The sequence below is a fragment of the Polyodon spathula genome, chromosome 3, assembly GCF_017654505.1.
Source record: "Polyodon spathula isolate WHYD16114869_AA chromosome 3, ASM1765450v1, whole genome shotgun sequence".
Lineage (NCBI taxonomy): Eukaryota > Metazoa > Chordata > Actinopteri > Acipenseriformes > Polyodontidae > Polyodon > Polyodon spathula.
This window is the reverse complement of record NC_054536.1, coordinates 82,667,513-82,694,819: the sequence shown is the minus strand read 5'-3', so window position 1 is coordinate 82,694,819 and position 27,307 is coordinate 82,667,513. Positions and strand designations below refer to the sequence as shown.

The 27,307-nt window shown below is 37.1% G+C and overlaps 2 protein-coding genes across 6 annotated transcripts in view; both read left to right on the top strand.

The window, feature by feature from the left end:
• Positions 1 to 19,389, top strand: part of LOC121313499 (laminin subunit alpha-3-like) — a 150,651-nt gene extending 131,262 nt beyond the window's left edge. For 2 of the 3 annotated variants that reach the window (XM_041246133.1, XM_041246132.1), the window contains exons 62-78: positions 1 to 113; positions 503 to 644; positions 1,439 to 1,558; positions 2,265 to 2,398; positions 2,570 to 2,687; positions 3,802 to 3,942; positions 4,890 to 5,023; positions 6,784 to 6,921; positions 7,060 to 7,213; positions 13,275 to 13,369; positions 13,829 to 14,018; positions 14,816 to 14,971; positions 15,541 to 15,700; positions 15,923 to 16,053; positions 17,292 to 17,385; positions 17,729 to 17,845; positions 17,951 to 19,389. The exon at positions 1 to 113 is cut by the window's left edge and continues 15 nt beyond it. In XM_041246133.1, coding sequence (XP_041102067.1) covers positions 1 to 113; positions 503 to 644; positions 1,439 to 1,558; positions 2,265 to 2,398; positions 2,570 to 2,687; positions 3,802 to 3,942; positions 4,890 to 5,023; positions 6,784 to 6,921; positions 7,060 to 7,213; positions 13,275 to 13,369; positions 13,829 to 14,018; positions 14,816 to 14,971; positions 15,541 to 15,700; positions 15,923 to 16,053; positions 17,292 to 17,385; positions 17,729 to 17,845; positions 17,951 to 18,093 — 2,280 coding nt within the window. In that variant the 3' untranslated portion in view covers positions 18,094 to 19,389. Of the gene's footprint in view, positions 114 to 502; positions 645 to 1,438; positions 1,559 to 2,264; positions 2,399 to 2,569; positions 2,688 to 3,801; positions 3,943 to 4,889; positions 5,024 to 6,783; positions 6,922 to 7,059; positions 7,214 to 8,687; positions 9,123 to 13,274; positions 13,370 to 13,828; positions 14,019 to 14,815; positions 14,972 to 15,540; positions 15,701 to 15,922; positions 16,054 to 17,291; positions 17,386 to 17,728; positions 17,846 to 17,950 lie in introns of those variants that run through there. The other variant, XM_041246134.1, reaches the window with a different exon arrangement.
• Positions 19,390 to 25,418: 6,029 nt separating this feature from the next.
• LOC121313498 (tetratricopeptide repeat protein 39C-like) overlaps positions 25,419 to 27,307 on the top strand; it is a 35,348-nt gene continuing 33,459 nt past the window's right edge. The window contains exons 1-2 of one of the 3 annotated variants that reach the window (XM_041246129.1): positions 25,419 to 25,615; positions 26,259 to 26,409. In XM_041246129.1, the coding sequence (XP_041102063.1) occupies positions 26,270 to 26,409 (140 nt within the window). In that variant the 5' untranslated portion in view covers positions 25,419 to 25,615; positions 26,259 to 26,269. Of the gene's footprint in view, positions 25,616 to 25,799; positions 26,410 to 27,307 lie in introns of those variants that run through there. The other 2 variants (XM_041246128.1, XM_041246131.1) reach the window with 2 other exon arrangements.

Genomic DNA, 27,307 nt, shown 5'->3' with positions numbered 1-27,307 from the left:
AACTTATCAAAATACAAGGGCTGCATTGAATTAGATGCCTTAAATGATGAAGTCATCAGCCTGTATAACTTCAAGAAAGTTTATAACGTGAACGTGGAATCACCCTGCAAAAGGTAAAACAGTGCTGTTTCTACTTTAACATGATTCCATTCTCCCCTTATTCACATCATCCTCTAGTTCAGTTAGATTAATTGAAAAACTTGCAATATTTATCTCAGTATTGATATATTTTGAGTGCTGCTTTATGTCTTTTTGTTAACATTTAGAAGTGAAATGTCAACCAGTTACCAAAAAATAAAATGTTATTGAATAAAATGATTTATCCTTTCATTAAAGGTACATTTTAATTGTGCTATTCTTTATTTACTTTCTTATTATAACTTGATATGTTCTGTAATATAATTCTAGGTTAACATCGCACTGTTTACAGCTGAGGTTAAGACACTGGTAATTCATAGTTGATTTAATAACAATGTTTGTAAACATTACTTTTGTGTTACAGATACAAAGAAGGATCTGACCAGTATTTCTTTGAAGGCACTGGTTTTGCACGTATAGCCCTAAAAGACAAGTATATCGGCCAATATGAGTTTACTATTCAAACAAACTCAGATAATGCATTACTTTTCTACATTGAAAACGAGGTAAATAAAAACAGCCTTGAATATACCACTGGGGGTGCAACCAAGATACAGTGGAGACATCCGTACATACAAATGTATTTGTCTGAGAGTATCAACCTGAAATAAGAATAGTATCACATATAGTAAATAGGAAATAATAAAATAAAAATGACTAGCTTCTGAAGAGGCTGGTAAGAATGGTAGATAAGAGTTTCTAATCTGGGTTACAGTTAAACTTGGGCCATGATGTAAAAATTGGCTCTGCTATTACACATGTTAACAGCTGCATAATCCAGTGAAACCTTCTTCTTTACTAGTTAGTGTCATTCTCTTGTATTATTTTATCATTGTTACAACATACCCCGTTACTTTTGGTACAACCTGCCACTGTCCCATCAGGAATCGTTAATTAAACTTAGCTCATAGTAACAAAGTACTGCTAATTTTCAAGGGCAGTATAACCTATAGCTAATACATACTGTGTGTGATAATTGTTTAAAAAGCAAAACAAAAAAAACCCTTCCCTTAAATCACAAAACACATGCATCTGTTGTAGGAACGTCTCTCTTAAGTGGGGGCTAGGACTTTGCATGGTCTGTAAACAGCTGGGCACTTTTGATTTGTCATCCCTGTAACAATGACGATGGTTGCAACAAGTAGCAGTTTCCCCAGATATACAGTATTAATGGTGTAACAATTAAAGTGACAATGTTTTAGAATGTATGCACTGTATGTAACTAGTTTAGGTTGTTTGAATATGGAAGTCAGTTTATATATAATGCTAAGTGTGTTTTTTTTTTTGTTTTTTTTTGCAGAAGAGCCATTTCATTGTAACCTTAGAGCAAGGTAAAGTTGTATGGCGCGGCAAAGTTGAAAACATGGAAGAGAAAGAAGCAAGAACTTCAGAGAAGATCTTTAAAGGAAATGACGCTGTGGTAACCACTTCTTTATAATCACAGCAGCAGCAGCTTCAGCATCTTTGTATCTGTTGTCTTTGAGGAGCCTTTATTTTTTGTGATACAGTCATATCAAACTTAAAGAGATAACACAACACTGCTGTAAATCTGACCTGTTGTGCAATGCCAGTCATTTATATAGGTTTAGAAAGACACACATGATATTGCAAACATGTATTTTGATTTTAAAATGTGACCTATGATACTACGCCAGGTAGAAGAAAGGTCTCAGTTAGCTTGCCTTCTTTTCTAGGAAATCTGTTACATTTGCACTCCCTAGGTCATGTCACCTCAGTATGGCTTTAGAGTTAAAAACTGGCTGCAAAGTCGGTCAGCAAGGTGGTTAGTAACAGGACAGAAGGTCCTGAAGGAGTAGGGGCAATCTGAGGGAGTATTATGGTTGAGGAATCATATTTGGTTGAAGTGCCAGTGCGTATCAGTTGCAAACCTGTCATGTACCAGCACTGGTACGCGTACCACAGGTTGAAAAACACTGCTCTAGAGCATAGATTTTACAAATCTACATGTTTAAGACTTTTATAGTGAATAGATGTGCATGGAGTGGAAAATATATGGAATAATTTTTTTAGATCAATTGAATAGAACCACTTCACTGGTTTATACATGTTTTGTATATTCATACTGCAATACTGTTGCATTCTAATGTTTTTTTTTTTTCTTTTAGAGGATGGTTATATATTTAAGGGATAAACAATTCATTATATCTATGGGTAGCAACCCTATCAAAGAAGTGATTGATATAGAAGGCTCCTTCAGTGAATATTACATTGGCGGAGTAACAACATCGACAAGAAAGAGGTAAACTGATTTTCATTGTCTGTCACTCTTCCAAATGGTTCTCTCCATAAAGTTACTCAGTAGAGAAATTGCCAGGACTAGTCATAGTCCAAAAGTTACACATGTTTGTTATAGCGTTTTATTTCTCTGAATATTTTAGTCAGATAATATTTTTTTTTCTCTTTTCCCCAGTAAAAATATAAACATCCCACCGCTAAGAGGCTGTGTTAAAAATATTAAACATCCTAGTGGTAACGCAGAACTCAGAGACACAGTTGGCGTTAGCAGAGGATGCTCAAGTGACTCATTGGTATGTATAAATTACAGTTGTGTTGTCAGATACATAATTTGGGACTTGGTACCACTCTCTCTCACTCTCTCTCCCTCCCTCCCTCTCTCTCTCGATATATATATATATATATATATATATATATATATATATATATATATAAAATACAGATGAACCCGTTTCATATCATGATTGCCACAGGCATAATTCATGATAAAAAGTTGTCCATGATATAAACTGAGTTTTACGTTTGCCTATGAGAGCACATTACGAGTGCAAAAAAAAAAAGAAAGAATACTAAGGGTGAATTAATGGGCATGGTTTTAATACTGTACATATAGTCGTGCGTTACATTTAAACATGCATATAGTTTACTACAGGACAAATACGTTTTGTATCATTAACTGGAACAAAACAGTTTGTGTCGTTATCTAAAAAAAGCATGAATTGTTGACTGATAAGAGGTATCAGTTAGGCGTTGCACTTGGTTTTTTTTGTGAGTCATAAAAAAACACAAGGGTTTGCTCAATGCCATTGTCCACGAAACGAACAAGCACTTAATTCAAAATTATGAAATTCTTTCAACTGGACGTCCGGCTTCGAAATACACATGCACCAGTGAGTGTCAAAAGTCAACAAGTGACAAATCCTTGCAGTGAACGTGCAGGCTGAAAGAAACAGGCGAGAGAACGAGAGAAGAAAGAATAATTAACACCAATGATTACAGAGAACACAAATAATAAACTTCTTGTGCTTATTTTTACTTTCTCTTCGTTTTTGTTTATTATTCTTTCTTCAGTTATATATATATAATATATATATATATATATATATATATATATATATATATATATATATATATATATATATATATATATATATATATATATATATATATATATATATATATATATACTTACTTGCAGTACTAAATAACAATTACTTTCAGTGAAATGGATAAAACATTTAGAAAGTTATTACATTGCTGTATGTTTTAAAGTTTGCATTTGTATTATGTAATCATTGACCACCAGTTGGCCAGAGTGGTGGATACTATCTAAAATTGTACTTTGTCTACTGTGCTCTGTTATCTTTTTCTTTCTTTTTTATAATCCCATTCTTTCTTCCACTATAGCTTGCTCGTTTCGCAAGTATCCGACTCGGTGGGTATCTAGATGTTGCCCCAAATAGTTTTGAACTTACCAACGATGTAGTGATAGGACTGGGTTTCAGAACAACACAGCCTAGTGCCCCTCTTCTGCAGAACAGCCAGGCGGTAAGGAAGTCTTCTCAGTAAAAAAGATCTTGCTAAATTGTAAAAGGATGCACCAAAAAATGACGATTTTTTTTTTAGTTAGTATTAGACTGAAGAGAGCCTTGTTGGTACAAAAAAGGATTAACTTCTTGGGAAATATCTGCATGTCCTCAAATCCCAGTTCCAAATGATTTGAGTTCCAAAACAACTGTATTTGCTAGAGACAAGATGAAAATACAGCAACTTGAATTCAGCTAAACTGAATTGCTTGTTTTTGTAAGCTCCATTTTAAGAGGCATTATAAAATGGTTATTCAAGCTCTAGCAAGATTCTATCAGACAGTAGTCAGCATACTCATCAGCTGTGATTGAAATCAATCATTTTGCATCCCCAGCTTCTGGGCAGTGTGAACTGTACTCTTTCTTGCAGTGCGTATCATAGGTTAACACCTGATTCACTGCTGTTGGTCTAAAATCTGAGGTACAATAGACTCAGAATATGCTCTGCAAGCATCGTTCCTGTTACAACAGCTACAGCAGCTCACATTCCATTTGATTTGTTTGAATTCACTGACAACATTTATTCTTTTTTAGCATTTAATATATATATATATATATATATATATATATATATATATATATATATATATATATATAATATATATATATATATTTATAAATGTGATGGGACTATGAACATTTCTCGCCCATGGGTGCACAATTACAAAACAACAAGATTAATCTAGGTTTACAAGTTTTATTTTGTTTTTGTTGCTAAAAAAATTAGTTGTATGAGTAAATATAGGGCCAAAAGTCGTAATGAAAGAAGCATTTAGAAAAAAAGTAGGAAATGAGAAAAAAAAATTGCTAGGTAGTAAACATCTTAATGAGTGTGGTCCTAAATCCTCTATTTACTGTTTATGTATTAAGTATTGAACATATAGTAAATATTTTCTTTTCTACCTTTAGGGCAACAAACTAGATCTGAGATTGAATGAGAATGGCTTTGTCATATTTAACTTAGATGGTCAAATATTGAAGACTGACAAGAACTATGGGGATGGTAAATGGCACTATTTAGTTGCTACAAAAAATTCAGAAGGGTAAGTATATTGGTACACACACACATATATATATATATATATATATATATATATATATATATATATATATATATATATATATATATATATATATTGTTTATTATTATTTTTTTTTTCCACACAATATTATTAGCTGCTGGTGTCATGTGGTGATTCTGATCAATATGAGCGACACTGGTCTGTTAGCACTATGTAGGCCTAACATGTGTTTTGAGAGAAAGGCTTAAGCCACACAGTCAGTGTAGGATTCTAGAGGGCTCATGTGTATACTTGTTGCATATTAAATTGTTACAGAACACTTGCGAGGTTTACAAGAAATGTATTCCGCTAGCTTTTCTGTTCCCATGTTGCCGTATCACAGCGTTATATTCTGAAACATATTGTGCCTCTTCTGAAATTGTTAATCACACGTCCTGGTTCAGAATTCAACCGGGCAGTACATTTTTTAACAGTGTGTCTAGATCATGCTCCCTCCTGCAACAAGGCTGTTTCTTTGTTGCCACTCATTTCCATCTGAGCATCAGCATTATTGTAGGACAGAGCATGAACGGATACACTGCAGTGTTTACAAGAAAAAATCTATCTCCTGGCAAACGATCCAAAATACAAGTTTGAAAAAAAGTAATTTCCTAGTTTATTTACGTAATAATGTGTGAATAAAAACATCCATGCGATTTGGACAACATGCGATACATCAAGCACAGCAGGGGGTTTTGTAACACTTCTAAGCTAATTTATAGTGTGGTGACAGGATAAATTAGCTTCACTTAAACAAAGGTATGTTAAACATACTGAAACATTGGGAAGTTGGCTCATAGAACCATGAGAAGTGACAAAAAGGCTTCATTATTTTCCCTTTATGGCAAAAGGACATGTTTGTTTTCAATATTGTCAAAAAAAATACAATATTTGCTTGGAACAAGACTTTGAGCAACTTTTAATAGAAGTTCATAAACGTCCACATTTATATAACCCCTCACTTAAAGAATATAGAGATGCCTGGGGTGTGGATTATTCAGAAAAAAATAGAAAAGGACTGGAGAGAATGTAGGCCTTAGCCACACTTTCCTGGGCATTGCCAGTTGCTATGTGCAGTGTGACTGGAGGTCTTTTTGCAGGTGTAACTGCATTGCTGTGTTTCTGCATTGAAGCAATGGTCCAAATCTGTTTAACAGATCATCAAACCTTTCACCTGTCATTCTAAAATACCTCAAATACCTCTAACTGTCATACACCCACATCTCTCTAATTAATGTATAAAATTCTCCCTTTCGGATTCTCTGTTGGTTGAGAGGACGGATATACTAACAACATCGCTTTTTTTTTTTTTTTTTAACCTCTTGTATAAGAGGTACAAACTCAGCACATCTCCTAAAATGTCAATTTTTCCAGTTACGCGAATGCAGTCTGTATAGGAACAACAGCTGCTCAGTCAAAAGAGCAGTAACCCAATGCTTCTTTCATACAGCAAATAGTGAAGCTGCAAATTTTTATAACTGTATACGCCTGATGTATCGCATTCTTCTGCGACAGAAGTATGAACCAACCCTTAGGGTCATATTCATAAGCATTAGCTGTACTGTATTTATGCACATGAAGTTGAATAGAGTTTCTTATTTTAGAACCTCAGCTAGTCTTTCTCTTATTGCACATACATCTTTATAATATATGTATATCTTTAATAAAATATATATAGGATAAGGGTCTTAAATACTTAAGTACTAAATGTTAAATGTCTTAACAACTTGCTCCCTTTTCAGGACCAAACTCATAGTTGATGAAACAGAAGAAGGGAAAGTTGGACAGCGTTCAACATCAAATGTCCAAAACAATAGACCCAACATATATCTTGGAAAGGACACATTTGATGGTTGCATCACAGATGTTTATTTGAAAAGGTAATTTCAATCAAAACATTTTCACTATTTGTTTTTATTTTTGTTTTTAATACTAATGAACTATGTTCCACTGGGTGTATGTTTCTTTGCAGATCTGAGGCTGGGAACCATGCATTTAATTTTCTGATTGCATTTCAGGTCAACAGCTCCTTATGATGTTGAGGACTTAAGGACATACTCGAAAACAGAGAATGTATCGCTGGGTGTCTGCAACACTGAGGAGCCACCTCAATCAATAATGCTGAAGAAGAACTGGAGCCGCTCAAATTTAAACAGGGATAAACCAGTCAAGGTTAGTATCTGTTCTTATATACCAGCAGTTATCTTCGGGGCATAGGGTAACAAATACAATAGGAGCTAGAAGACACCTTGAAATAACAAAGAAATCTTGCAGGTTGACAAAAAAAAAAAGCTAGAATAATAGACGCACCCTTTGGGTCATAGATCTTTGCGTAATCAATACAAATTTTGCTTTTTAACTAACTTGGAAGTTTGACCCTTCTCTAACCTTGTTGCCAATTGGCAAAATAAGTACATAATTAAATAACAGGTGGAATGTTTGCTGTAGATAATTTACCACTCCAGACAGAAAGCACTATGACATACAGTACAGCATGTAAACCACACTAGACATGAAACCCACAACATTACTAATCCAAGGGAGTCCGTAGGTCAGGCTTCTAGATGTTTTCTTACATAGTAGTGGCACACAACCAAGAAGTGCATAGAAACAGTTAGTTCCTTACTGCAAAGTAATTAACACTGGCTAGTTACAAAACGTTGCCTAATAATAAGAGACAGTTGTGGCCATTGTGCCTTTGATGTGTATTAAGGATAAAGCATGGCACAGGATACTAGCTACTTGTTTCCGAATCTTAACCTCGAATGGTTACGTTTTTGTTTTAATATAACTACCCTTTCCTCTGTCGATAAATGAAAGTCCAATAAAATATTTATAAAGTTTACCATAATAAAATAGGGTCAAGTCTGTGTGTCACACCCATCTGCACAAATAATGAGGCTGACAATCTGATCACAACAAAAAACATTAAAAAACATGTGAAAGGAGGCTACCCCATGGAAAACACGACGGGGCACTGGGTATTATGCATCCGAATATCATGCCCCCAAGTGTTAAGGGGCTTGAATGTAAAAGGCATGGCAAGTGTAAAAGCACAACTCTGCAAAGGGCCTCAATGATCTGCCACACTGGCTTGAGAGCACTAAGGATACCATGTTGAATTAATACATACAGTACATAACAATCACTGACACAGGATGCAAATAAATCATTGCAAAATTAAAAAAAGAATGTCTGAAAAGAGAATACTGATAGAAACACTTCTGCAGTGAAGACAATGGAGTCGAAAGGATCTGTTCTAAATATACTGTGATTTTTATTGTCAATCTTTAAGACTTGTCTTAATAATATTTCATTCTTCACAGTATGCTTCACAGTGCAAAACACATTTGGAACTTTTTTTTTTTTTTTTATGAATTTGAATTCCCTTTTTATCACCTTAACACATATGTAACCATTTGCATAACAGCATGGATACACTTTTTACAGTAGCCTGGTAGGTCCTGTCAAATTGTAAAAAAGTTTTACTATTACTTCATTATTTAGTTGACTGAATGTGACATGCAACAGTTTTACGTTTGCAAGGTGTAACTTTGCTCTTATTTAGGTGTACACTAAAGAAGTAAAGTGCATACAATGCAGGTGTGTTTCCATGTTTACATGATTTATACTGCTTTGTTTTCAGAGGTGAAGAAAAGGATATGGATATTCAGAGTCTTCCCAAAGGTTCCCAAAGGGGGGGGGGGGGGGGTTGACTACTCTATTTAGCTTATAAAAAATAAACCCCCCACAAGTCCACATTACTCTCTTAAGGGGAAAAAAATGTTTTGATATGAAATGGTTTGTTTTATTTTATTTCTTAAATCTGGAACATTTACTAAATAAACACTTTTAAAAAATTGTATTTCAATTGTATGTACGGTAGTCAATGGGAATGCATTACTGTAAATCAAAAACAGGTACATATGTGTTTTAATGTGCATTTCATTTGCCATAACAGACTTCTATTTTTATATGAAATAGAGAAATACATTTCACTGATGGAAGTGGTGGTGGTCTGTTTTGCATGAACAACTCTGTATCTATTGCATAAATACAAACAATACATACATTAAATATATCTGAATGGGGTGTTTGTTTGTTTCTTTGTTTGTACAGTATCAAAGACACAAATGGGACTGCTAGTTAAGTTATAACTACAAGAGCTCTGATTGTATGAGGAAGTGACTGTCTTCCAAGTGGATTAAGTCCAAATGGATATTTGTATACTAGTGAGGAAGATGACTGTCTCCAGGTGTTCTCTATGCAATCTCCTGTTGTAGCTTTTATACAACACTTTTTTGGTCTTTCTTGTTCTATGGTTGCTGTCAGTAAGACTATTCATTAAGGTTGTTTATCCAGGTTTTACTGTGTTGTTGTATCACAGGACAACATGGTTTATGATCCCCTGAAACTGAATGGCATGATAGTAGGGCTATATATTATCAGACTTCAGGTATGAAAAATCTCTTGGGTTAACAGACTTCTCATCATAGTCTTCATCAGGAGCTAGAACATTGCCATTGCTGAGCTGTGGTCTATTAATGGTTCATCTAGGTTTTCTTCAGGGTAATTCAGTGGTATTATAATGATATCCTATTACTTATTTGGGATATATGTGTTTCTTTTGTGAGGTTTTTTTTTTTCACAGGGTCACACAAGCTATTTGAATGAGATACTGTAATATCAATAGGCTAAGGCACATAGATAATTGTAATATTTAGATTTTACCATAATGCACTATAGATAATAACTAAGTGTGGGAAATAAATAAGGTACAAAATAAGCTAAGCCAATGGACAGAATACAGACCAATACATTTTAACATACTGTAATGTGTTGTAAGAAAAATCCCCCCCCCCCCCCACCATGGTGCCGGGGCCCACCTTAAATATCATGCCATTCATGTCCTTTCCACCCTCAACCCCCCCCCCCCCCCCAAAAAAAAAAAAAAAAAAAAAAAAAAAAAACATCAAAAAGCCCAGTAACGCAAGGACCATTGCCACTCACTCATACGCATTAAGAGCCTACAGCATGCAGAGGTACAGTGTTACCATGTGTTGATATTTCTTAAAGTGTAACAGTACACTGTTTTGCACATGGAAATTATATACCATATAACCTTTTATTTTAAGGGTCTTTCATTAGCAGCCAAGACAGTAACCATGGAACTGAGATACAGAGCCTTGCACTTAGAGTTTAATTAGTGTAAAGTATCTCTGACTAAAGCATTCAATTTAATATTCATTTGGTGTGTTTCATTCATCCTTAACAACATAACAACACATTTGAAAATTGAAATCCTATATCCTAATCCGGGCACTAACCCTTTACAATCAGACTTATATTTATTTGATATCTTTGTTGGCAGTATGGGAAGCACAACTGTCAGTATATGTGTGGCAGGCTGGCGAGTGGATAGAGGCCCAGAGACAGTCTGCAGTTCAAATAAAATACTAATTTTATTATAAATAACACAAAACAAAAAAGTTCACAATGGCAAAATAAAGGGATTTAAACAAAAAAAAAACCCAATACAAAAACAAACTTACAAAAACAAGGTTTCCAGGCTGGGCAGTGCCTTCACTGGAAACACCAACACCAACACCAACACCAACACCAACACCAACACCAACACCAACACCAACACCAACACCAACACCAACACCAACACCAACACCAACACCAACACCAACACCAACACCAACACCAACACCAACACCAACACCAACACCAACCTGCTTCATCAGCTCCCTCCTCCCAAATGAGAAGCAGAGGCCTCCTTTTATGTCAGGTGGCTGGGTGCTGATTGATCGTTAATTAAACTAATCATCTAATCAACCCCAGCCACCTGAACACAATGAACCCAGACAGGTAGGGGAATTTAACCCCATCCCTGCCAATTTCTAAAGAGCAGAGCTGTGCTCTGCCACAATATGTGTGATTTAATGTCAGGTTCTGGTAAGCCAAATCATGAAATAAAAAACAAAACACAGCTACAGAAATAAGTTTGTGATACAAAACACACACACACACACACACACACACACACACACACACACACACACACACACACACACACACACACACACACAACACATTTCCAGACACCTCAAGAATCAACATTATTAGGGAGACATGTTGTACCAGGTTCTCCATAACACACTCCTAAACTGTTAGGGCAGGGGCTCCCAAACTGGGTTCCGAGGGCCTAGGAGACCACATGATGGTTTCAGGGGACAGTAGCACATACAACAGTGTTCTCTCCCAAACAACCCTGACAAAGCCATGTGGCCCAGACCAGGGGATTAATTAATTTACATGAATGCTGCTGTTAAAAGGCTGGGGTTATTTCACATGCAACACTGATGTCAGCTCGTGTCTACACTAACATCAAATGGGGGTGATTGTAAGGAGAACAAAATAGGCAATTATATTAATGCCCATTATAGCTCACTAATCAAGACTTTGGATGGGAGACCTCAGTCAGATTGTCTAGTCATGGGGGGGCCTTTGAATCCCAGTGCACTACAGCGATCATTTTGAAAAGAGTTTAGAAACAGAAATAAAGTTATAAGTAAAAAGTTGTCAGGATGTTAACAATGAAAAGAAACATTACAGGTACATTATTTAAACAGTTGTAGCAACACATCGGGACATAGAACGTTGTATTTTTCAGAATCTCGCTACTTACTCTTTAAGCCTCAACTGCATAAAAAAAAGTTCTTGTTTGTGATCAGTCCAGTCATTAGAATTTCATTAAACTTTGTTCATTTGTTGCAAGAAGATATTCAACAACTGTAGCAGGCCTTTGTGCACAGTATGCACATATTACATTGAAATTGTTTACCTGTATCTTCAATACCATGTGTTAAATTGTGATTAAATCATCCATAACTATTTAACTCTCAATAGTGCTGAATTTAGAAGTATTAAAAGAAAAAATTCTTTACCAGAAAAGTATGAGTAGAGCCCGTTGTTTCTCACAAATATGAAATAACATGAAATATATCAAAATGAAATGCAAATATAAAAAGAAATAAAACGAAAAAACATTACAAAGCAAACATAGAGTGACATTTTTAAATTGGGAGGTTTATAGAGAAAACACTTTAAATAAATACTTGCAATCATAGTTGTCAAGGCTCGGCCGTTACCATAGACACGGTCTGAGGGGAAACAGAAGCTCAATAGTATCATTTGAAGCAAGTCGTTTGGAGTCGATTAAAATTGTGATGGAAGAGAAGAGACTATGTTTCTAAAATGGCTGAACCACGCCTAACAATTAAACAGCGCTTCAGAGAGGCGATGTACGCAGCTGACGGTGACAAAATAATGATGTGCAGATTTTGCACCTGCCCGTTGGAATGGGAGTTGAAAGATACTGTTGTTGAGCATCATCAGCTGTTTATTCCTTTATGGCTTGTTTGCTTATAGTGTTTAAATACTGAGAAACCCCAAGCTTGTTGTATACTGCTATAGTGCAATGGGATTGAAATACAGATCCTATTGTTTTGTTTTTTTTAATCGGTAGATTTCTGTATGTGCAATTATTATAACAACCTCACAATAGTAAGGCAGTGTGTGTATATATATATATATATATATATATATATATATATATATATATATATTATATATATATATATGTTTTATCGAGTTCAAATCAGCATGAAGTTCAACATCTACTCTCATGTAATGGAAATCAGATTGTCAAAAAATTTTTTTTTTTTTTTAAAAAAGCAGATCATGTTTAATAAAAAAAATATGTATGTAGTTGAAACCTGATGTATACTATACTATTATTTGTATGTCTATTTTAGTTGTATTAATGTTTATCTGTAATAAAATGACATTTGTGAAAAATACAATGAAAAATTATAAAAAAATAAAAACAGTTTCATGGGGCTCTAGGTATGAGGTTCATTGAATCTAGCTACCTTAGTTAAGACAGATATCTTTCTTTATACAAATTTAACACCTGAAATGATCATTAAAACAAAACCCCCAAAAAACATGTACATTGCTTAATGTATCTTGCACAACAAGTCTGTAATTGTAATTGGGTAATGGGATTTTTGGAATGAAAATCATTTCAAGTCAAATTAAAGCTAATGTATATTTATTGTTTGAGACACCAGACCTTCATACAGCAGTATAGGTGTTTGGTAATGTATCTGGTTTGCATTTATCGAGTTTGCAGTGATTTTTACGCATTTTTTGTTCTTTAAAGGTGTGTCGCATGCCAAAAACTACCAGTGGTGCCTATCATCTGTCTTTACTCAGTGGATTGGTATATGATTTCAATCCTGAATCTCTTCAAGAAGGGTAAATCCATCTAGAATTAATTTTACTTATCTATGTGTATTTTTATAATTGGGGGCTTATCTTAAGTAATGGATTCTTGTTTAGAATCACATTCCCCCATCACAATCATGCTCAGCTGGTGCACAAGAGTGTAACCATTAACTTGTCCTCCTGCAACACACTGCCCCCAGTTGATGTACAAATTAAGAAATTACAACAAATGTGGTATTTCTTACATCTACTGAGGGTAGTGTGCTGCATAGGAAAGGGTTAATGGTTTTTATCATGGTTCTAATTTCTCATTTTAAACTATTGACGTCAATTGACCTTATAGGTTGCCAAATATAAATACATTAAAGGAAATGCATAACCCAAAATTAACATAGAAATCATGGTTTAAATTTAGAAATGTGGGTTTATTTGTTATACTGTGACCATATTTAAGATAGTGAAATAACCCATCCTTTTCTTTTTTTTTAGGTCCCATTTCTCTGTAGACATCCGCACAAGTTCAGAAGAAGGCTTGATCTTTTTTATTGGCAGTGAGCGTGGGGCTTCACATTTAGCCCTTTATATTTCCAATGGGCGTATAGTGTTTTCATTGAGCTCATCTGAAAAGAAACGCAGAATATCCATCAAAGAAAAATATAATGATGGCCAATGGCATACAGTGAGTACAAATACATCTGCTTTTAAATACAACACTCCTTAAATTCACAATGTGTTAATAAAAAACATATGACACAGTTTTTAATTTACTAAAACAACAATACTTTTTATGAGATGACATCTCTTACCAATTGAAAAAACAGTATACTTAAATAAGCCAGTGCACGCTCATACAGACTCCTTGTAATCACATAATAATAGCACAGTACCTGAAAGGTTAAATATTTGTAGAAAATCAGGTTTTTTTTTTGTATTGTCGCCAAATGCATCAACATGCACAATCCAAAATGTCTACATGAGGCTAAGACTGTGTGATTCAAGTTTGGTAAGGGCTGGAGCAACACCAATACAATTTCCAGGCAGAGTGTAACGGACCGACGAGATCAGTGCATAAGGGTCCACATTTTTTTTAATAAGGAGCTCAAACAAAGCAATGTGTATATGTGTTTCTTGTAGGTCTGGGATTAGCACCAGTGTAAAAAACGTCTCTCTAATGCTCAGTTTAATGTTATGGCTCCTTTACGTGCACATCATGAGGATTTATTCACCTACTTCCACCTATTCAGGGTTTGTAACTGAGTGCAATTTAAATCACTAATGTACTGAGTGACTTAAAGCCTAAAGTTTGTAGCTGTTTTACACAGCTCTGTATACACTGTGCTGAGCTCTAAGTTCGACCAATTTCCACATGCGACCACCTAAGTCTGATTCAAATTCAATCCTCCATAGGAGAAAGGCAAGTGCTTAATGTACAGTAACCTTTTGAATTGTTAACAGAGCGTTTTTGATGTTTTGTAGGTTATGTTTGGAAGGGTGGGAAGTAGCTGTCGTCTTGTTATTGATGGACTCAAAGCACAAAATGCCTCCTTCCCACAAGGCTCTTCTATTGATCTGCGGTCACCAATCTATCTTGGTTCACTTCCAGCTTTGTATAGTGGGACCTCAGGACTCAAGGTGAGGTCTTATGAGCCTAACTTTGATCTACCATTTTAGATAGCATTCCATTCACAAGTACTTCAAGAAAGTTTGTTTATATTATCTTATCTGTATCCCAGGGACTAGGGCTGTTGTAAACTGTGTGATCTATGTATAATTTGTATTTATAATAAATCCACTCTGTTTTAGTTTATTTATTTATTTTTTATAGGCAACTATTATTTAAAACATATTATATTGAAGTTTATCAATTACTTGAATATTCTTATTTCCAATCTATTTAATAAATGTTGGAGTTTTCATTATCAGCTATACACAAACACTACCATATTTCATAAATCTCAAAACTGAATATACTGTACCAAAACCATATATAAGAAATGCTGTAGCTGTGCATAGCCTGTAGCTTTAATATATACAGTACTTGCAAGGTCAAAGACTACAATATTTATATGCTCTTGTGTCTGTTTGTTATCTTCTGCTGTTTTTTGCTTTAATACTGAATGTTAATTGTTTGCCCTGTACAAAGGGTTACATTAAATGTAAATAACTTCAAAATACTTTTTTTTTTTAATCATTCTTTTCAGAACATTCCCAATCACAGTATTGTTGGATGTGTTAGGAATTTAAAAGTGAATAGTCAAAAGATGTCAGCCCCTACTGGGAATAGAAGAGTTGCTCCTTGTTTTGTTGGAAGAACTGAAAGTGGAATTTACTTCTCAGGAAACCACGGTTATATTGATTTTGGTAATGAAACCAGTGTTTTAATATTATCTTGATAGCACTAGATTTTTAAACATAGCCTATTTCTTGCTAAGCTTATGAATAGAAACTATATCCATCTGTAAGCAACACTGTATATTAAGTCATAAGCCCCAGCAAAGCCAATATAATAGAGTGAAAAAGGTTGGGAGTTTGATTTCTATTCACATGCTTACATTTGATCTTATCCTCACTTTTATTTTGCAGCTAACACTAATGATGTGGGCATGGATTTTCAGTTTGTGTTTGAGATCCGCCCTAGAAGCCTGACTGGGGTTTTATTTCACTTCCGTGGACAAAGTGGTGACCACCTCAGCCTCTTTCTGAATAATGGACAGGTAAGAAGGTTGCTGCAGTGGAGCTGTTATATTTTAGTAGTGAATGCCACAGGCTAGCGTACTTATTCCTAGTGTTTTCTAATATACTTTGTGAAGACTTTGACAAGAAAGTATTTTTAGCGCTGTATCTAATTATTAGGTTTTTTAACGTTTAAGTTACAGATGTAGGAGGAACGTTTATTTCACTAGCCTTAGGACACGTTTTCCACTGTGAGGTACTGTTTAAGACAAGGCACAATTGAGATGCATTGCTTTGTCTGCTGTGATATTATACAGTGTAATGGTGGTACCCACAGCTGTGCTCATGGCACAGGCTATTGTTCACTGTTAAGAAATGGGTGCCATGTACTGACACAGCATGATTTCTAAATCACTACAGGCACAAAGTCAGTTTAAGGCCACGTGCGTCAGATATGGGATGCAAAGTGGGCATATACATGTGCAAATCGATGGTTGGGCACATAACTTTCCTGCTAAAGCAATGAGCCAAAGCTGGTATGGGAAATGCAGTAAGGTTTGCTTCCTTTTTTGCTTAATAGGGCCTATCGCGCCATCTTGTTATGTAGCCTTGTCTTGCTCTAATACCCTCCGACACCAGAACCCCATTCCAGTTCTGATTTGTCAGACTTTGCGCTCACCCTAAAATGAACAGAAAACAGCTCAAATCCCAGATCAACTATTTCCTCTTGCTGAACTGTCCTTCGCTGTGATATACAGTACATATACTCTCATGCTTGCTGCAATCTATATGCTGTAGATTGTTTAGTGTACTTGGTTTAAATATATATATATTAGTTCTGAATGGCATACAACCATCCACTTACACTTTCTGTTCCCTGGTTTGCTCAGACACAGTAAACAAATTAAATTGCTCTCTCGGGGTTAAGCACACACAGTATTAAAACTTGAGGTCCAAGACCAGAAACGGGCAAAGCATCCTGCTTTCTTTTAACACTTGTCTCTGATGCTGCGTCAAGCAATAACATGAGTGTGAGCAGCCTGTAATGAGTTGAAGCTACCAGGAAGATTGATAACAGGAAAGTGATTACCTGAGTGTGGTGGACATACAATTTGTGTAAGTGGTACGATTATAGTAAATCATTTTATTCTTACTTTTTAACATTAGTACATACACTGCTACTGGTATGACTCCACTCTATAACCCTGTCCTGTGAATGATTATTTCAGTGTAATGGCTTTTTCAAATGACAGATCTTCTGGAAATGTTTATTTTCTAGGTAACTGCCATGGTGAAAAATGGAATGGGTAACTTCAGTACATCGGTCACACCTCAACAGTCACTTTGTGATGGAATGTTTCACAGAATTGCAGGTACTGGAATACCTACTGTGTTTATATTGATAGTAAACTTGTTTCCTTAATTCCACAAGAGTTCATAGTTTCATAACTGGTTATAGTCCAAAAACCTGCTAACGTTGCTTCAAGCTAATGAAGCATAACAACTAATTTACACTGTAGTAATGTAAACTAAACTTAATGGCAAAATATTATACTTTATCTTGCAGGGTAATTGTCAGTACTTGTATTCATATTGTAGCCATTCTGAAACAGTTTTTAGGGTTAATACTGGATACAAAGACTGGTTGATTGCATTGCTTATTGACGTATTTTCTGTTTAGATGCTTACAGTCACTTTTTTTAAAAATTTCTACAGTAAATAGAGGAAAAAACGTAATCCAGGTAGATGTGGATACGAAGCACAATTACACAGTGGGAACATTGCATTCACAGTCTACAGATACGGAACAACTTTACATTGGGGGCATTCCAGGTAAAATTCTTATGGAAAATAATTGAACAGCAGTGGACATGTATCTCTTTTAAGGCAAGGTGACAGCTTTCTAAAACAAAATCATCATTTTTTTCATCTCTGCAGATACAGTACCCAGTCCATTACTTCCTGTCAGCACTTCATTTGTCGGCTGTTTACAGAATGTGCAAATCAATGGGAACCCTGTGTCGTTCAACCCTGCAGAAGTCCATGGCCCAGTGATTCTAAGCGGATGTCCATTGGCTTAAGATGGTGTAATTTTTTTCAATGCAAGACCACTATGTGCAATGTTTTATGGATGTGTGAATGCTGAATTTATTGCTGGCCTATAGTCTTATTTTTGCTTCATGGTATCATGCTAATTCTATGTGCCTCTAACAACTTTGTTAAAGTTATACATTTGATACTCGTATGTACATATTTCTGTTAAGATTAGCAGTGTATTGGGGGTACCTCTTACAACATACTGAAGTGAATGTGTATTTAATTCTGGTAAACACTGGTTTAGAAAAAAAAAGCATTAGACATTACAGTATCGCCACTTACAGTGCAATTGGTATTAAAAGCTGTAAAATATAACAAGCATGCAGGGAATATCTGCATTTTTGTACAAATTATGTGGGGCCTAATAAAATATATTATTTACCACTTCCATAAAATTTGTTTTTTATTCATTTACTATCTATTAGAATTGGTAGTATAATACAATCCGAACGAGTTTGCCACAATTCTAAAAACAATTTTTTAATGGCACCAAAACATTTTGAAAGGGGAAGCTTTTTTTAAATACATTTTACTGTGGCTATCAGGCTGCACCTTTGAAATTGTGTCAGTAATTAAAATGTGGTTTTGTATGAACTATTTCATATTGAATGTGTCTAGTCAAGACCTAGAATGCTTGCCCTTTTTGTAGGACTGTCCTTTCAGACCTTTCATATACATAAGGAAACCCCAGTTTTCTCTGTATGAAAATGTTCCCATGTGAGATGTTTCTCGAAAGTCTTACGCCATTGTTGTGTTTGTGTGACGTGGTTTTCAGTTTGCTTACACATAGCAAACAAAACTGTAGGAATGTAACACCACCTTTTGTAGCTTTCTTATTATAAGCAGCTGCTACAATCTACCGTCCTCAATGAGTGTCCTGCTTTCTGTATATGTTTGATGCTATCTGTAATTTAGCACTTGGGGGTCAATAAACAGGCCGCTCCAGCTGCTGATGAGACTGGGCACTTCCTAACAAAGAAAAAACTGTTTAAAACATGACTGTTTAACTGCCTGGGGAACATTCTGCTCACAGTATGGACTTGCCACATGCCACCTTTATATGAGACTGGAGCCACTCACCCTGTGACCATTATTCTTGTACTATAAAAAAAAGTCAGTTTATTGTTGCAAATTAATTGTTCCATGTTAAGCCCCTAGGGCGCGCTGTAGGAGACCAGGAGATTTAACAAGTGTACAGGCAGCCATGTTTGAAACACATTTTACCACCCTTTTTGTTTAAAAGGGTACAATCCAGTCATTAAAAGCCAAGGGTAATGCCCACTAACGGTTAATAAAAAATTATATATATATATATATATATATATATATATATATTATATATATATATATATATATATAGAGAGAGAGAGAGAGAGAGAGAGAGAGAGAGAGAGAGAGAGAGAGAGACAGAGAAACGAATTTGTAAAAATGAATGGTAAAGGCCAGGTCTACGTGAAAATGATTTTTCTTATTGAATAAAGCCTGAATGACAGACCGCACCCTTTCCTTGCTACTGGACTGATTCTGCTAAACAATCAAATCAAACTAAAGAATAGAAAAGGTTTACAGAAACTGTATTTGGGGAATGTAATGAATATGTATTTGCAAAAAGGTTGATGTTTATGGAATGTACAAGGGTGTGATCATAAGTGAGTTTCATAACAAAAGGGGACAGTTTAATATTTCATGAAAGTAATTAAACAGAGTGAGAATTAAATAATGATCTCAGAGTAAAAGGTGCTTGAATTAAAATAATCGCATGAAATGGGTGTTAAGTTAGTGTACCTTGGGTTAAGTTTTACAGAGGTATATTTTTTAACATGTTTGCTAAAGAATGAATTATGATTTTTTAAATTCCAGGTTTTAATATGAGATTTTATTTTGATATTTAATGACTCATATTTACCCAAACAGTTATCCTGCTTGCATATTTGTATTCTTATATTTGCTGTTTTAAGGGTGGTATTAGCTCCTATAGAAAAGACAAATTATAGACAATTGATAAATGCTTGCTTTTCCAGGTTATTGATATTTACACTGAAGTTGAGATACTATCTGAATATTATTGCTTGCTGAAATTAATACACCTACTTGTGCTATTTTAATGCTAATCTTCTGTTTTTTGTAACATATTATTTGACTAGGTTTTTGATAAAATTCATACAAGATATAATGCTGTTGCGTGTTTTGTTGTTCAGTTGTTTTTTTCTGCGGCTTTGAACTGGTCTGGGAGAAATGTATAACTTGAGCGTGCTAATTAAAGCTACACCCTTACAAGTATGAATTAATTATCTTTAATTGGGTATTTAAACACCAATTTTCCCTACAATTCAGTGCTGTAAAATTCAATCAGCCTATGCAGAAAAATATGTACACATACCAGAATACACCCTTGAAATGAAACATCCTGTTTTCAAGAGTAGCAGAGACAATTCAGTAGTTTCAGCAATCTGAAAGGAAGTGCAGACAAACATCAGTTTGTGGATGTCACAGTCCCATGACCTGCTGGGAATAAATGTGTCCTTTTGCATGCAAGGCCTTCAGTGAATTGGACTGCAGCAGTCTGTTGAATTATTTAATCAACTGCCCTGGAGAGTACTATTGTCTGTTTAATTGAATTTGAATGATTATGCTTCTGCTGAAGGAATTAGTGATAATATAATTTTAAAGTAGTGCAGATAAGCAATGTTCAATCTCATGCATTTAAAATACATCCCATATATGTGATACTATGTTCAATCAGTCAATCAATCTTTATTTTATATAGCACCTTTCATAGTGGAACACCACCACAAAGAGGTATACAGGATGCAATAAATACAAGAAAATCCATAATACTTCAAATAGAGAAATGAATGACAAAGTATCTCCGCATCTGGGAGGGAAAGGTAGGGACAGACTTTGGAGATGTTTCTAAGATGGAAGAAGGAAGATTTGACCACAGAGGAGATGTGAGCATCAAAGGAGAGGTTGCTGTCCAGAAGTACACTAAGGCTTTGTACTGAGGGGGAAGTTTGGACGGACACTGACAGCATTTAAATGTTAGTTCAATAAACACTAGACCAGGGTGCCCAATCCTGATCCTGGAGGGCCAGTGCCCTCCTGGTTTTTGTTCAAACTATACACCAAATTGATTAACTGGACCAAGCAAAGGCATGCTGTGCACAGATAATTCTACAGTAAAGAACTCTGGTGTAATGGCATCCTCCCCCTTTATTTGAGTTGTAATTGTATGATTGATTGCTGGGAGAACATTTTATGAAAAGCTTGACTGGCTTGACTGCATTTTTCAATCTTTTCAATATACTTTCCTGGATAGTTGCTCCTGCTGCTATGTTGGTCAGAATTAATTAAAACTGTGAGTAATCAATGAATTGGACGTATTGGTGTGGTGTTAAGTATTTATTTTAAGTACAGATTCAAAATGTGCCTATAGGGAGAAGGCACCAGGAAGCAGGAATGCCATCTCTTCAGTTGAATTCAGCTGGAATGGGATTTTTAGTGAAAATAATTTTTTAGACAGGGAATTGTATAATGATAAAAAAGGTACTCTGAATCAATTTCAAAATGCGCTTTTCTGAAAGTGTTACTGCGTTTATTATTCACAGATTGTTATATGCTGGTATGGTATATGAAAAACATAATTACACACACGATTGCAGTTCACTTTCAAGTGGAATGACAACCATTACCGAATGGGAAGACCCTCTCTGACCCCGTCAATCACTGAGCATATATAAAAAAGCTGCCCTATCAGGGCCCTGCTGTGAGGAGGATGTCCCTCCCACCTCCTGCTGAAGAGGGACATCCTCACAGTATCATATCGCTATTTTCTCTCTCACCTCAATGAGAGAAGACACAGATTGCCTTGTGCTTTCTTTGTTCTGAAAATTGGCTCATTTGTACGGTTCCGACCTAAAATTGGATTTGTAACAGTAAGCTGCATTGATACAAGTGTTTTTGAGATTGCTAATTGCCTTAGTCTCGCGTCAGTAGTTTCTACCGATTAGAGTTGGTTTCGACCCCTCTATTGAGATTGGCGATCAGCTTATTTTCGCCAAGGCGGCACCGCTCGAGAGTGCGTTCACCGGGAGGCAGGCTGTCGCCGTGGCGGTACCACTCTCCTTCCCCTCGTAGGCGCAGGCGCTCCCTCTCTGAGTTGCTGGAGAGATGCCAAAGCTCGGCTGAGCATCGCTTTGAGGAGCTCGCTCAGACGGTGAGAGACCAGCAAGCTGGAGACCCTATTAAAATCGTAGGGTAGACTGCCCCCTACTACCGGGCAGCCCCAGCTTCCCCACTCCTGCTCTCCATCCCCGGTCCCACCTAGACCCCCAAGCCCTGGTAAGCTGTCGTTTATAGCATCGAGGTCAGACGTGTCCGAACCCGCCACTTCAGTTGGGCAGTCCACAGCGGGGGGCTCCATACCACCCATACCTCATACTTCCCAAAGGGAGGAGTTCCGGGTCCTAATGCAGCACACAGCTGCTGCCACGGACGTTCCCTGGCTGGCAGAACAGGAGGAGAAGGGGAACCACTTCCTGAAACAGAAAGGGCACCCACAACACGCCCTCCCTCTGTGTCATGACTTTCGTAGAGCTGGTTTGCTCTTCATGGAGCAACCCGGCGTCTGCTACCTCAGGCTCCAGAACAGCGGAGTCCCTACTGCACACCGCTGGTCTAGGTATGTTCCCTCCCATCGCCGACATCTTTGGCTAACCCAAGCCAAGGTCATATAGATGGAGAAGGTTGCGTTGTTGGATACCCCTATAACACCGGGGCAGACGTTCAGAGCAACCATTGATGTGAGCCTTGAGAGGTCCCACAAGGCCATGGAGGTCACTTCCAAATTCTCGTGCCTTTCTGCCTATCATCAGCGCCCTAGATGGCCTTCCCAGCCTGCTAGGGCAACTGGGTCTGAACGCCGCCCTCCATCCCAGACCAAACAAGCAGGCAGAGGAAGAGCAGGTGGCAAGGGACCACCGCTGGCCAGGGGTAACTGGTTCTCAGGCTAGAGTCGGGGCCTAAAAAAGATGTGTCCCCTCCCAAGCCCAAGGGAGACCGCCCCTGAGGGGCTCCGGCTGTCACCTTCCCCCCTCACAACCGGACCGACCACTGGACACGACCCATGGCAAGGACTCCTGGTGCTATCGACTATGAGACATGGTTACACTCTATAATTCCCCTTAGGCCCACCACCCTTCAAGGGTGTGTTCTTTACCACCGTCAAACCAGAGTGCGCGATTCTCCTTCAACAGGAAATCGCCAATCTTCAACAGAAGAACATTGTGTGCTTGGTAAACCCAAACAATGCCCTCAGCGGCTTCTACTCCAGGTATTTCCTGGTGTCCAAGAGGGACGGTGGTTTCCAACCTATTCTGGACCTCAGGGTCCTCAACCTGTTCCTCATACAAAGGAAGTTCAACATGTTGACTGCACAGAGTATCCTCCAGTCCGTCCAGCCGGGCGACTGGTTCACATCGATCGACCTGCAAGATGCCTACTTCCATGTCCCGATCCATCCTGCGCACAGAAAATATCTGCGCTTCACCTTTCGAGGCAAAGCGTATGAATTCTGTGTGCTGCCGTTTGGCCTCTCGCTGGTGCCCGCACATTTTCCAAGTGCATGGATGTAGCACTGGCTCCACTCAGGCTGTGGGGCCTTTACCACACAGCTCACAGACTCCTGTCTTGGACACATAGAAACGCATTCCATCAGGGCGGATCACCTCCCCAGTGAGGACAACAGAGCAGCAGACCTCCTGTCCAGAGAAGCTAGGAGTGGAGACTGCACCCTTAGGTTGTGAAACAGACATTAGACAGCACGCGCTTTGCCGGTCCAGACTCTGCACTGTTACCTGGATAGGACATCATCCTGGAGCTGTTTGTTCTCTAAAGGTCCCGCTCTAGAGGTCAAGCCCTGTCGAAGTAACGTCTAGCGCACTGGGTGCCAGATGCCATATGCTTGGCATATGAATAGACGAACTCCCCCATGCCGGGGGACATTACGGCCCATTCTACCAGGGGCCAAGTTACTTCATGGGCTCTCTTTCATGGCGCCTCCTTGGATGAGCTTTGAAATGCTGCTACATGGACAGGTAGTCAGACATTTGCACGTTTTTTCCGTCTTGATGTTGCAAACTGAGCGAAGCCCTCTCTGGGCTCTAGGGTGTTGCAGGCGGAATGATCTTAGACATCATGAGGGCTCTGAGTCTATCGCTGTGAGGCTGTACTGTCGGTAATCTGTAGCCACGACAGCTTTGGTACATCTTCCCATTCGGTAATGGTTGTCATTCATAATCCTGGTTCCCTGCAAAGAATGACAACCATTACCTTCGAGATCGTGTCCCCCAGCTGACCTTCGATTTCAAAAATGGCGATATGCTACTGTGAGGACGTCCCTCTTCAGCAGGAGGTGGGAGGGACTTCCTCCTCACAGCAGGGCCCTGATAGGGCAGCTTTTTAATATATGCTGCGTGATTGACGGGTCAGAGAAGCTTTTCCCATTCGGTAATGGTTGTCATTCTTTTCAGGGAACCAGGGTTATGGTAATAATCTAACGTTAACAATCTAATAGTGGCCCCTACATCTGATCCCAAATGTGAGTTTTAAAGAAGCATCAATATATGATCTGAATACAAACTTTTTTTTTTGTAATAAAGTGTAATTTAAAGTTATTACTGATTAAAATGTTGGTATCCGTTGAATCTGATTATTCATGGCAGTCCCTGAGTCTGTGCGCAGAGATGCCAAGGTAAAAATATCCAAATGAGTAAGACTGAAAAAAAAACTGGCGTGAGATACCCCTTAAAAATGCATGATAATTTCCTGACTTTTAGGAGTATGACTGCTAATACTGACGTCAAAAAGAGTACTTAAAACTAAGACTTGCTTGCGTCTGCGCTTCAAATCTCTTGTCTTGTGATTTAAATTTACTTTATTGAATTAAGTTCTGTGAGGCAGACTGTTTAATTCCTGTGTGTGCGTGTGTGTGTGTTATGAAATGTATCATGTGTTTGTGTGTGTGTGTGTGTGTGTGTGTGTGTGTGTGTCTACACTTACAAAATACAGGAAACAATAGCAAGGCACTTGATACAGTATGGTGCTGTACTGTTTTTGTATCTGAGTGTTCCTAAATAATGCTACACAAACAAACGATTATCTACACAATTCGAGCATATTTGCATGCACATAACTTCGGCAGGTGATCCTCAGCTGTGATTGGCTCACACCTGCGTCGTTGGGGTGAAAGGTTGTGGCTGTCACGATGGGTGATTTCACGGAGATCATTCTGCGCAGATTCTGTACATAATCAACCAATTTAGCCAATAATCTTGTAAGAACGATCTCTGTGAACGCACCCATTGGCTAAATCGGTCAGATTCTGGACAGAATCTGCGCAGAATGATTTCAGTGAATGCACCCTATGACTGTATTTTCCTTTTAGATTCTGGACAGGGAAGATAAACCGAGGGAGGAGGATTCGTCACCTGGGGCCGATCATAAATGGTGTTTTCATATATTAGTCGAGATAGAGAACAACGATCTCTTGTTCATATATTTAATAATATATATATAGTATATTCAGATATATATATATATATATATATATATATATATATATATATATATATATATATATATATATATATATATATATTTTTCTTTGAATGCAAAAGCCTAGAGGAAGAGAAAGAGAAGGTGAAAGAAATCAGCTATGAATAATAAAAACAAACAAACAAAAAACGTACAGAATTCCAATTATGCTGAATTATAGACATACATTCGGGTATCGTGTGCAGGGGGGAGGCGGCGTTAAGAAAGCCGGTACAACAAACGCAATTACTGTATTGATATATAGTGAATTGGATTGGGTCTTGAATCCAAGGTAACGCAGAGAGATAATTCTGACAATTGCAGTGCAGTTGCATTGCTGTAGCCATTGTAAAAGAAATACCAGGGGCCGGCGAGTAATTTGCTTCTGCAAAGGTACAGTACATACAGGAAGGTGTTCAAAAACTTCCTCCGCATGTCTTACTGCTTGCTGGCTTATGTGTTGTTAGGTTCGGTTAAAACTGAGGTTTTGAAAAGGAATCCTTTTTGGTTTGAATTTCGATTTTGTTTTTGGTTTGTTTTTGTTATCCCGGTTAAGTCTGATAAGACATGGCAGGGCCGGAACAGATACAGCAGCGGGAAGAAGAAAGCTGTCAGAGCATAGATGATGCGGAACTGGCACTCCAAGGTATCAACATGCTCCTCAGCAACGGATTCAGAGAGAGCGACGAGCTCTTCAGAAAATACAGGTGAGAGAGGACAGTCGTTAGCTGTGCGTGTGATCCTGCTGGCACCTTGTGTTCAGTATATTAAAATACAATGTTTTCAATTTCAGTTTACATACATAGTGGACATAATGCTGTAAGAATGCATGAGTGTTAGCTTGTAGTTTTTTTTGTTTTTTTTTACGTTTCATACTACACTTATTAATGTTTGCTGCGTGTAAACACTTACGTTACATGTCAAGAAAATCATCAACACAACACTAATGAATACTGAATGATAATGCTTGCATCGGTCAGCAGATATAATTTCATATCACTATGACCTGTAACATATAGCATTACACTACATAGAAGCATTCTAAACTGATTATATATGTGTGTGTGTGTGTGTGTGTGTGTGTGTGTGTGTGTGTGTGTATAAGATTTTGGAAGAACCATATTTTTAACATCGTTTTTCTCTTTTCTTTATAGTGGAATATAGTGAGGCCTTCTTTCTACTTTTCAGGGAAGGAGGTGATAAAGTAACACTATTTTCACAAGTAGAACAATTGCAAAGGTCTAGAATTGCTGGTAGCCCCAAACTGTGACAGTTATATGTGATTAAAAATAATAACACGTGTATATAGCTCCAACAGTTTCACAACTTTTTGGTTCTTTTTACAATGAGAAAATAATGTCTTTAGATGTATTTAACATATTCATATATCTACATATATTTGATACAATATGGATACAATGCAATTACAGTGCACTGGCAAGCAAACACATCTTACAGTTATGTAGTTTACAACATGTAATGAAAAATGAGCAAACAAAGCAAAACAGTTTAGATTTTAATATTATGCAGGATGGCTTCAAATACAGAACCCTTGATGTTTTTCCCATTTTCTTCTTCAAAAAATACATTAGTTTTTACATTGTG